Consider the following 13,145-nt stretch of genomic DNA (forward strand, 5'->3'; position numbering starts at 1 on the left):
TGGGCTTGTAAAAGAAATTAGTTTTGTTATATGCTTAAATGTTCAGACTGTAACAAGAGGGCCTTGGAGTAAATAGAATCTCTCCGGCCTTGCTATTAATGTACACATTTTCTTTCCAACATGAGTTCCAAATTTCACTTGGAAGTTTTGAATATTTTTGAGGTATGGACAAGGTTAATGTTTTTGCACTACAAGCAGATAACAACACCAAGGTTAAGGCAATACCTTGGAAAAATTTCCTTCAAAAGATCTTCGAAAATATTTTGATAATTATAACTGCAATACAATGAAAATGTTAAAGCACTTTAAATTGTTTTTTAAACACCATGCCTTAATCAATCAGGTTTTAAATACTTTTAAGGTAGTATTTGGACTGATTTGTTTTCCTAACTGAACATTTAAGACAGTGTCATGAACCATTCCTTCCAAAGAAAAACATACTTCAAAATAAAAGCACCTGATGTTGTGTTTTCCAAGTCAAAAATGGACATACCGGTAACTATATTAAATCAAGAGTTACAGGCCAAGCTTAACATATGCATATTGGCATATGGTAATATATGAGCAAAAAATTTAGTCAATATCTTGAAATTGTTGAATGGCAAAGATAGAAGTTTTGGCAAACAGACGCCACTGAAAATATAAAGACTATTTCAATTCCGCTTTCTTCAAAACACAGAGAAGTGAAGAAAAGAACCTTATATGACTTTGCCAGTTTTTCCTGATGCTCTAGGAGTGAACTTCCTGGTGGCACATCCTGACTGAAGATGATCTGAAATCATGGAAATAATCTGTTAAAGTTAATATTCTTTTTATCAGGTTAAAAGCTAATATTTTATATTTTCAATTGTTAATGGTTTCATTTAAAACAAGTCAAATTTGATGAAAAATGCTGTTTAAAGCTTCCAAGAGAGTGTGCTGACAACACAAAACAACATGAAACCTACAAGTCTGCCATGTACATTGTATGTAGGCAACACAAAAAATTGCCAAAATATAAAAATCAATTTGATCACAACTCTCAACTGTTTGAAATGATACAAATCAGACTGCCAAAAATCAAATCAGATGATCATATTGCACAAAATCAAATCAACCAATCAGACTGCAGAAAATCACATCAGCCAATCAGATTGCAGAAAACCATGTATGTTACAATCAACTGTTTTTAAACATAGCTTTTTTTAAAAGGATACTTGATAACTTCATGAAAGTAAAAGCACCATTGTTGTGACTAAGATGATATGAAACCCTATATATAACCTCATGTATGTATTACCTTCAATACATCCAGCACCTTGTTGAGACCCACACCCTTGGAAATCCCTGCCCCGGACCCAGAAGCTGAAACACGAACACATGTACAAGACCACAGCAAGGGGATGGAAACACTCATTTGGGTTTTTCAGGCAATAAATCTTTTAGCTTTGATACAGATGTGCATACTGTCATTGCTTACATGTGTATTAGGCTTCATAGACATATCCTGAATGGTTTTCAAGTAATGGCTAAGGTAAAAGTTTTTGCACAACAATGCTGCCCTTGCCATCACAGACATTGCTGTGACTATAAATAAAGAATTACTTACACATCTATCTTTTTATTCAGGACAACCACGGCCAACATCGAATACACAGCCTGCTTTTCATTGTCCAAAAACGTGATAAGATTGACATTTTTTGGAAATGGCCAACAATTTTATTCACCATGGTTCCGGTAAGTTTTATGAAAATTACATCTAGGAAAATACCAAAGGCAAACAAGATAGCGATTCATTTTTAATTAAAATTATTCGGTCCAAATTATTTTCCTCCTTTTCTAAACAATTTTTTTCAGCATTCAATTTCCAAAACTCAATGACCTTAAAACTATCAACTTTCCCAGATTTTCAAGGTTGATTGCAACCCTGATTATTTCTTTTAAAGATCAGAAATAAATTAAAACCAAATTTGCTTGATTTTTTTTTCTAAGATTTAAATACAAACAAATAACATTAGTAGTTACTGACAGTTGAGCAATCAATAGGCAACACCACTTTTGTTATTATACAATGACAAGTTGATATCAAAACTTTTCCACCTCAAATACCGAAAAAAGGGCAAATATGTATACTTACCATCAGCAGTGATGTAGCCCACAATTTTTTCAAGCATGTCCACAATTATGTTTTTGTTTGAGTAGACGATATTAGCTTTTCCCAGTAACTCATAAATAAACCTGAAAATACAAACATGTAGAGAACTGTATGTATTCAACAACAATCATTATCATTCATGCAAAAATATTGAAAGAATATCATGTCATGCAAAGGTTCAGGCTAGTATTACTTTGTTGTTGTCATTATCATCGTGTCGTTGGTCGTCAACATCATCCCCGACAGAAGAAGCAGGAAAACTGAGAAATAGTGGTGTGCAACCTATTAATTCCAAGCTCAAAGTTAAAGTGATCTGTAACCTTATACTTACATGCCTGGTTTGGTAAGACCCTTCCCACCTGATGGCACATTCACCTCGTCAATGACCTTCTCAAAGTCAACTAAGGTCGACTTCAGACGGAGAATATCGTCAAGTGTGAAATCTGGCATTGCTGAAATTATTAAATAACCTTAATAAACGACTAATGGTCTGAGAATTTTGTGATGACGCATTAACCACTTAATGAAATTTGCAAATAAATGATCACAGTACGTCCTAAAATTAGGCATTGAAAATCAGTTCAAAATCGATTATCCTTGTTCATCAAAAATAATACTTTTCAAATAATTCTGGTCAAAAAATAAAATGTGGTACAGTAAAACTGCGATTGCTCGAGGTCGCCGGGGACAGAGCTTAAACCTCGAGGGACCCGACGTTTCGAACGACCCGATTTTCAATTCTCCCGTCTGTTATGAAATATATTTCAGTGTATTTCATGTATAAAGTAGTCTGTTTACAAAGACACCGATTATGTGTTGGGTTGTTGAAATCGCTCATATGTTCAAAGGCTGTCGTTTACTATATGTATACTAAATATATAATGTAAAAGAAATATCAATAAATCAATTTTTTTTTACAAAATGGCCATATTGCAAAGCAAAGTGACAAAAAGGGATTATTTTCAGAGATTCCGATGTTGGATCGATATGGTAGTGTTAATTCATATTTTTATTACTCATTTACATTTTTTACTATTACCTTCTAAAATGCCCATATCAACTAATATCAGTCATGCGTTAACAGTTTTAAACGGTTTTTACACCTTATCAATTGCCTTTCAACTGTCATTTCAAATTTTACAACTTGGGAAATTTTAATACCTAGCAATTGTTTGTTTATTTATGAACACGCGTTTGGGGAAAAATTGTGAAATTATGACCTGGAGGGAGCCATAAGGTTTTGTGCATGATTTGTGTACTTGGGACCGAGAATTTTGCTCGACTCCTCGACATAATTAGGTTTCGATGCAGCGTAGGTATATTTCATATGTAAATAGAAGGAAAAAAGTTCGGGACCAAGCTCCGACCTCGAGGGAACGCCGGTTCTCGAATGACCGCTTGTTCGAACGACCGCAGTTTTACTGTATTAAAATATATACCAAATACATTTGCGTGTAAATTGTTTTGCATCATGGTTTGTTTAATTTTTTATATCAAGAATAAACTTTTTGTTTTAAGGTGAATGATAAGAGTGTTTATGAATTTCAACATTCAATATTATATTTTTAGCAAAAATTTCTTTCTTAATTCAACTTTGTTGAATCAATTGATTTTCTTCATTACTCAATCATAGTTTTAATCGTATTAATCATTGTAGAATGATCTCATATTACCTCCTGTGTTGCCAAATATCTAACGTTACCTTCTGGCCCTCCAAGATCCTCCTCCGATCGCTCGGTCTGTATGAGCTCAACAAATTTCTCCCCGAGGCGTGACATTTCCTCAATGGCGGTGGCTAGGTCACCAGCCTTCATATCAAATGAGGAGCTGTCTTCACATATCTTTTCCTGAATACAAGATTATTGACATCATGCTAAATCTTAGTACTGCCTTCAACAAGTACCTCCTTTGTTTAACAAAAGAATGTCTGGGTGGTTCAGCCTCATGTCAATTATAAAAGAATCCAGAATTTTAAGGTTCAAAATAATGCCATCGTACGTGATTTTGGAATGTGTATTATTTGTTCTATGAACGTCAGACCACCAAAAAGGCCGGTTGAGTTGTCCTATTATCAAAGTGGCTAGTGCTCTCCCTTCTCACCAAGGCGACTTTGGTTCATTTCCTGGCCTGTTAGTTTGGTTGGTGGTCACCAAGCCAGACCAAGTAGTTTTTCATCGGGTTCTCCAGTTTCCCCCACAACACAAGACCACACTTGCACAATATCGTGACTTAGTATAATTTAATACAACTGTTGTAAAATTAATAAAGTTTAAACTAAAAAGACCTATTTAAATCTTCAATTATAAAAGACAAAAAATTGTTTATTTTTGGAAAATACTTTTTAACTACTACTTTTTAAATTGAGAACAAGTAATTTGTGCCGTATATTTCAATTATGAAGACCTAGCAATCTCACCAGGTTATGTGCCTCGTCAAAGATTACAACGTTTCCCTGTAGCTCCACCCCATGGGCTTTACGTGTCTGCAATCAACGAAGAAAGTCATGTTAATGTACAACACATAGACATTCAAACAGCTGATAATTGTCAATCCTGAATAATAGCTGGGCGTATGTTTAAGAATGAGAGATTTATGCCAAAAGCTGCAGGTGAAGTGGCTTAGAAACTGAATTGATTCTTTCCAAAGTCAAGTATATTCATTTCAAGGTATTTCCTACTGTTTTTTATAAAATCTTTACAACTGTACAATAGTCTGAAGTTAAAAGCTCTCAGCCCTTATAGGATTAATCCCTAACATTAGAACTCCTAGATACAGCTATTAAGATATAGGGAACCAAAAGGGTTCCTTTAATAGTTGTCTATTGTAATGTATAGATCTGTCATTTGAGCACAAAGCTAGCGTTTCCACAAATATCGTTTCAACCCAGCACCGGTTCTTGAACAACAGACGTTTATTGGAGCTTCAAAATCAGGGTTTTTCCTCAAATTTACCTAAACAGTGTATCTTCCCACCGCAATTGTGCACCAAAAATCTGGATATTTCACAACAACTACACAAAAGCATAAATTGTGATATATTCTGACTTTCAAAACAATGATTATGGCAGAAACAGGTCTAATAGCAGATCTTTGTAATATAATATTCAGATTTGTGCATTTTCATACCAATATCTAAAATTGAGGTCCAATTTTTGCCCCATTTTGGTTAAGTAAAAGAACATGTAGATAAATGTTCAATGGTAATTATTTCAGAAAGGGGCACCACTCTTGCAATATGTAAGGCTAGGATTTGTTCTAAATAATGACATATCTAAATTTGGTTTATGTTACCGCAATTATTGAAACGGCTAAATAAAGACTTGCAGAACATGAAACGTAACTAAATGTATGTAGATGTTAATCTAGACAAAAATATGAACAGTTTTGAGATCCCATAAAACAGTCAAGGGCTAGAGCTTACAATTGGTCTGCCATCGGAACAGCTCATATTTTACCGCTCATAATTCAAAACTAGAAGCCAAATGATGATATGACGAGCCTGTTGAAAGAGGCTTTCACACAGACATAATGCTCTTTCATGCCATTGCAACACAGAATAACATGGAGTTGAACAATGTTGGATGACAATCTGCCCCATCATGGTGAACCCCCATGGCAATTTTTTTATAAATCTTATAATGCATAATAAGGATTATCAGCCCGGACAATTATCAAAACCAAAGCCAAAGCATGTGCCTACTGCCTCTGGAAACATTTGTACCAAGTTTGATTTAAATATCCATTAGTTATGGACATAGATTACTTAAGTTTTGGCACAAAGGCTATGACAATACCACAACTTCTTTTTTTTGAGAAACAGAGGAGATAAAAATAAGTAAAACTGCTCCATTTAACCTCTTTGTCATTAAATGATTGACCATACTTTTGGATCGAGAAGATAGTTGTATGGCATGAAGATAATGTCTGCATCTGCTTTCAACTCCCGTGCCATGTAGTATGGACACACTCTGAAAACGGCAAAAAAATATCAAATGAAATGGAGGTGAGCGAAACATTATCTATTAATCAATGGAATAAAAGATTCATATCATAATCATTTTCTCTTTTATAAGTAACTGGATCCACAACCAGATTAATTGAAATTTTACATGAGGGTGAAGCAAGAGTTATGCCTATGTTCAATACCGAGGTTTGTTGGTGGAGTCACAATTTTGTACCATGTTGTCAAGCCCATCGTGCAATAAGTAGCGTGTATATATTGGAATATTAACATTCGCCTAGTCCTTTGTGTAGATAAAACTTTACATTTATATTGTATAACACACATGGTATTATGTCGGCGAAGTCATTTATTGGACATATCTTGTCTGTTACACTTCTTTATATACAAATACTTTATCGCAGAAAGTACTGCTAATGTTTAATTACAATGAATATTTCTTTTACAATGTAAATATGCGTATTGATCACACTTTTTTCTTGCATTTATGCTGTATGAATGCTGTAGGGCAAGCCAGCAAATGACCAAGAAGTGCTAGCTCGCGTTATGAAATTTGCTCGCATGCCACACACAGTTCATACAGCATAACGCAAGAAAAACTGATATCAATCCTTTAATAGTGTTGGTGTTTATCTGAATCCTACTTATTGCAGGCTACTACTGGTTGCCATTCTGATATGTTAAAAATATAAAGTTAATTCATGCAGACAAAACAAGAAAACCTCCAATATGGTACAAATCAAACTTACATTCAAAGAGACTGCAAATTTGCAATATACAAAATTCTATAACAACACTGTATGCTGATGTAATTGCCTGTCGGCCGAGACACATAACTCAACACGTAATTTAATCAGAGAGATAGATGATAGGTGAAGTACTTGTTTTTCTGGCCATAGTTGACCAAATCCTCTATGTCTACTACGTTGCCTGTCAACACGCGCGGTTCCGAGTTTTTCTTCAAATCTGAAGTGACAAAACATCAAAGTACATCCATCTCTCCATATAATTCTAGACTTGCTTACAGTCATTTTTGTTATGTCAAGAAGAACAATATCACAATAATGTTGTTTTATTTCCCGGTCCTTTCATAAAACATAACGTACTTTCCGAGAACCAGGGGGAATACCACTAGTCTGGCTTGATGAAAATTCTTTCCTACTCTCCCAAACCCCTGAAACATTTCTACAGACATAAAAGGCCACTATCTTAGGTAAAACTAACACAATTATTGAGATTTCAGTGACATAGGATTAACAATGCTGTTACTTAATTTAGGATGATCACAATAGTTACAGTAATGTAATAAATGTCTTACCATCTAGGTGATTGTAGTAATAACATGTCCGACTGTTGACTTTAGCCCGACACATGTGTACCTGAATAGACACAAATTAGCAGTCTTAGAAAGTCATAATCTAGGCCACACCAAACAGATGTTTAATTGGTTGGATTCATCACATCTATTTTTCAGAAAATTCAAACAAAATATTTCAAAAATATCACCTATTATCCTCCGAGCCAGTGCATTCTTACGAAGCTATGTTGCATCAAACTTTACAAAAAAATGTTGTTGTTTTTCTCTAACAATGAACAAAATATTACATTGTTTTGGCCTTAAGAAATGTTCCTCTATTTGAACCACAAAAATTTTGAAATTCCGTGAAACAGTTTTAACATTTTTTAAACCTTCTACTACCATTGCAATTTACAATCACAGAAAAAATACAGACCAAAGAGATGCTACTGTTAACCAGGGTTTCTGTTGAACTGTCTCGTATATAAAGGTAACTGACCAGCTACTACTTATTGTACTTAATATTCACTTATTTTCTGAAATTTGAACCGGCCCAATTGCAATTTCAACCGTTTATTTCAGCTGAAATTTAGTTGTTCATTTCTGGACACAAAATTATAGTCAATATTAGGAAAGACCAAATATAGACATGTTAAGACACATGAAGCTCATTACTGTCATTCTCCAAATAAAACTCGTAATTACAGCTAAAACTGATGAAGCTACTGTAAATTCTAGCCATTTTTAAACTATGAACGAGATAAGATATGCAGGCGTCAGAACATTAAACTCCTTTATGGGATCTCTCTCTGAAAATAGATATCCATGTCCCATAAAAAGATATTGGTCTGCAGGATGGGTTATTTCCATATTCAACTGTAGACATGAAATATTGCCCTCATCGGAATAAATATGCACCTACATTTTATTATTTCATATACCATCTCACATAAGAGCACTTAAAAACTAGATGGTTGTTTTTGTAATCAAGAACTGATCTCTTCCCCTCTGCACATCTTTTCAATATTGTGAACAACTGTTGCAATTTATTTCAAATTTTTCAAGAGGTTCAAGAGATATGGAGAGGAAACATAGTCCTATGACCTTGACCTTGAATTAAGCTGGTTGTAACTTGCGCTCTACATATGGCATCAATTTGGTGAACATTTGTGGTATGTTATTTCAAAATACTTCAAGAGATATGGAGCAGACAGGAAATATTGTCATATGACCTTGACCTTGAACCAAACTGGTTATAACATGCACTCAACATATGGTCTCAATAAATTATGGTGAACATTTGTGGCTATTTATTTCAAACGCTTCCAGCTGTTCAAGAGATATGGAGCAAACACGAAATGTGGTCAATTGACCTTGACCTTGAACTGAGCGGGTTGTAACAAGTGCTCTACACATCATCTCAATATGGAGGACATTTGTGGGTATTTATTTCAATATCCTTCTAGCGGTTCAAGAGGTATGGAGCGGACTAATTTTAACATGTTTCCTCAAGTAAATCAACTATTTCCGGGTATTACTAAAAATTCACATATCGATCAAAACTATAACAAGAGTATAGGGTTGGGAGGAAAAGATATTTTCTCTTTTCTTCCTCTTAATTCTGTTTTTGTTGTCTACTTTTTTTCTTCACTTACCGGTTTAAATCACAACATTTATTTATATATTTGTAATTGCGGTCTATTCTGAAAGTTTAATTAATAGCTTGACCCATGACAAATTATTTGTTAATGACTAGGGCATTGCAACTGATTGTTTCACATCCGGAATTAAACGGCCTCCCAATTTTAAAGCAACAAGGGTTTAGTTGGAACCCTCAGACCCAAACTCATAAATTGGCATGGAAATCTCATTAACTATAATGGAAACAACACGACATATTGAACAGCTCATGTTAGGATCCATTACGAGAAATAATTCTCGCTGCATTTTGTTTGCACAAAGCCTTCAGGAAAAAAGACAAATTACCAGACTTAGAATGAAATATCCATGTGTTACGTATTTGTTTCCTCAGACCCGATCAATGCCATTTTATGAGAATAATAAATATGATCAACATGTGTATTATTTGACAGCACATAAAAGTGATCAAACATATATTTTTTTAGAAATCTTGTTGGTCCAAAGGAGCTTATTTGATGAAATCTCATATCTTATACCATTGTTGGTAAAGCCTAAAAAAATATCCAAATTTGAGACAACAGTCTCAAAAATGCAGGGTACGGTAGTTTGTTTTTTGTGTTTTTTGGAGGGGTTTAAAGTCCAATCAAAACTTTAAGGCATGTCACGAATGCTTCGCTTGACAAATCGGTAAATTGTATGTAAATAATTAAACATTGTTTTTAATTGTAATGATAAATCAATGCAAATAGGTTTCACGATTTACAACAGGTAGGGTCGACTTGCCATAAACAAATGGTGGTTTTCTAAGCCTGATTAAAGAGACGATTGTATTGAAGTACAACTGAAAAACAAATGGCATCCCTTGTGCATCTTATATGGTAGTGTATTATAATAACTCAATATATATAATATATATTCATGTAAAATCATTTGTTTCACAATCTCTTCTGATATTTTCAAAAGCATCTTTGAGCAGCATTATAGACAAACTAAGGAAAAATTGCTGAGTTGCCAAAAAATGATAGCCATTAAAAAAACAGCACAACAACCCAGACATGAAGGACACCGCTGTATGATAAATATCAATAATGCACATATTTCTGTTTGCTGGAACAATTCTGTATTCAACCAGAAGACAAGACAATCCAATAAAGACCTCAAGACAATATAATTTATAGATTGTCCCAACTGTGTAAAAACATGAATCTATCATGGCCGGTATTCTTAAAAAATTGTAAGTCATTTTCCAACTGATAGGGTCAATTAGAGCTGCAGATAAATTTTTGCATTAGAAGATGTATTGTATGCCCTTATGTAATTTTGTAAAGCGTAAATTATACACATTGGATTCATTTTATGCAGTGTAATGGCAATCATTAAAGTTTACTGGCACTTTGAATTGAAAACATACATATTTTTTACATTGTACACAGTCAACAGACATTATCCTGAATGCAGAATGTAATGATTAAAAATCACCCTGAGCTTACTTTCATTTTCATTAGTAAACATTTATGCTCATCAAGGGAGATCACTGTGAAGTGATCCTACACCTGTTTAGCTGTATCTGGATCTATTTTGTTTAAAAACCATTGTGACCGAAACGTTCATAAATTGGTTATATTAGCAGTTCGCCCTTGCAACATTTGTTATCATATTTACAAGAACAGAGGATTGATTTCATAATGTAATTGGTGCATTTTAAAGCATATTAACGCCATTTACAACTACCCTTATCTGTAGCTCTGGGGACTATTGCACAATTTAGGTCAATGTTACATTTTTTTCATTTCGAAGGCGAAACATCTGTCCAACTGATAACACCAAACACATAATCTATTTTGCATTGATAACAAGAGTTGTCGTAGGACAGCAAGCTTGACTATATGCCACTTTGTCTTAGAAATAAATACAATAATGATGTTATACATAGATGAATGTGCCTGTCAAAAGCAATAAAAAAAATCAAATTAAAGCGTAATGCCACAATGCCACGAAACCAGGTCCTCAATAATTGACAGAAGTACTTTAGTTATCTTTGTGAGATTCAGTTTCAACTGGTGACCTTGACTTTGACCCTAGGTGCCCTAAAAGCAATCCCATGAAAGTACTACATAAACACTTCCTACATACCAAGTTTGATTACAATATGTCAACCCTGACTAAAGTTATTAAGTACCAAACGGTTATCCTATTTTAATAACAGTTATCTTGACCTTGACCCTAGGGACCCCAAATGCAATCCAATGAAGGGTCTTCATAAACTCTTCCTATATAAACTCTTCCTATATACCAAGTTTGGTCACTATATGTCAAACCTAACAATCAGGGGCAATAATTTGTAATTAGGAGAAAATGGAGTATACATTATGTAAACTATTTGTAAGGGGGTCGTCAATAATATTGTAAAGTATTAAGTCAATTAAATGAAGGGTATTAAAGTTATGAAGAAAAATCCAAACTTGCCCTTAAACTTTAACCAGACTCAATGTGCCCTAAAATTTAACCCAAGTTCCTAATCAATCAAGGGCCATAATTTGCATAAAAGATAATATGGAGTTATCTAACCTCACTGTGTGATGGTCTTGAACAACTGTGAGAAGTACTAGGTGATTTGAATGAATGTATTTGAGTTATATGTGAAAATGCCAACTTGCCCTAAAACTTTCACTGGTCACAGACGCTGACGCATCGCAAACACAGACACCAGGGCGAATGGTATAGCCTCCTTTTTCGTTGAATAGTTGAGTTAAAGAGTCTCAATTTGCTTTTTTTACATTTCTTCCTAAAACTATTATGGCATATACTCCAATCTTGCAACTTTGCGGACTCAATTATAATCGGAATTCCTCAGACATTTTTCATCAAAATCAACCTCCGATGTCTATAAACGGTTAACAATGTCAGAAATCTTTTCAATTAACTACACTGCAAGTAGATCATGTTGTAATTTCACTATATCATTAAACTGAATTCCTTTACTAGTGAAAATCTTCATTATTTATGCAATAATTCACTTCACTGGCAATCAATTTGAACTTAGTAATACAAAATACACATTAATTAAAACAATACAATTACTTAATACTTTTATTCAAAGTGACACTCAATTCAAAATCAATACATACACATGTATAACAAACATAAAATTTGAGTGATTTACCCTCAACTACTTACTAAATAATGCATTTATGGAAAGTTTTAAATACTGATAACAATATTATAACCATGTATTTAATAGCTCAAATGCATTTTTTTTTTAAATGAATGGTGAATGCTAAAAGATTTACTGTGGTCTACTATAGTCTTATAAGGTAGAAATACAAAATTTCTACACATTTCTTTCAAATTAAACTCGGTATCCTTCATAAGCACCATTGTTTTCGACATTTGTTCATCCTTTTTGGTATATTAAAACAACTGTATTAAGCGTATTAAATCTTATTTGGGAGTAAAAGTGCATCATTAAAAATTTACGAACTTCTGCAACTGATATACCAGCATACATCAGGGGTTGTTTTTGATGGAAAATGGCCGAGGAGTTCCGAATGACTCAGCAAATGTCTGTTTACACTTACATCACTCATATAGGGTAATGACAGCCAAGACAGCCCTAAAATTCAATTCCTGTTGATTTTGGATCCAACTCACAGCTTTACCCAGTTCTTTAATTTCTGTTGCTTTAATGTGAGTAAAAAAAGTAGAACAACAATTTTTCTTTGGTACTTGTTCAATCTGCAGTAAAACAAACATCATCTATGATTGCCATATGGAGCTTTTCTCCGAGAAAACTGCTTCAAACAGGTCTCGCGGGTCCAGGATGACACAGCTCATTTTACGATGACTCAATCAATAATGTGACTAATAGAGCATTCGTTACTCATCAGTTACATGTAGCATGCCGTACATTCTGAGAAAATGGCTAGTCTGATGCACATTGCACAAGACTTATGTGCTATATTGTAAATTAGTTATTCTGCTCAAGTTGTAAATTTTTTATCTTACTTTTACTTCTGAGACTATAATTTAGCAAGATTACTGATTGAGTGTTAGAAGTCAATCATATAACAGTTGCAAGGGGCCAAAATCGCACCCCTTTTCTTGAAAAAAGTG

General features: G+C 33.9%; 1 protein-coding gene across 3 annotated transcripts in view; it reads right to left on the reverse strand.

The window, feature by feature from the left end:
• Positions 1-13,145, reverse strand: part of LOC128213499 (regulator of telomere elongation helicase 1-like) — a 50,014-nt gene that overhangs the window by 15,996 nt on the left and 20,873 nt on the right. For all 3 annotated transcript variants that reach the window (XM_052919252.1, XM_052919253.1, XM_052919254.1), the window contains exons 7-15: positions 7,413-7,473; positions 6,976-7,060; positions 6,017-6,101; positions 4,551-4,616; positions 3,837-3,981; positions 2,466-2,586; positions 2,117-2,217; positions 1,280-1,344; positions 698-772 (exon numbers count right to left, since the gene is read on the reverse strand). In XM_052919252.1, the coding sequence (XP_052775212.1) occupies positions 698-772; positions 1,280-1,344; positions 2,117-2,217; positions 2,466-2,586; positions 3,837-3,981; positions 4,551-4,616; positions 6,017-6,101; positions 6,976-7,060; positions 7,413-7,473 (804 nt within the window). The remainder of the gene's footprint in view (positions 1-697; positions 773-1,279; positions 1,345-2,116; positions 2,218-2,465; positions 2,587-3,836; positions 3,982-4,550; positions 4,617-6,016; positions 6,102-6,975; positions 7,061-7,412; positions 7,474-13,145) is intronic.

This window comes from Mya arenaria, chromosome 13 (assembly GCF_026914265.1).
Source record: "Mya arenaria isolate MELC-2E11 chromosome 13, ASM2691426v1".
NCBI classification, from domain to species: domain Eukaryota; kingdom Metazoa; phylum Mollusca; class Bivalvia; order Myida; family Myidae; genus Mya; species Mya arenaria.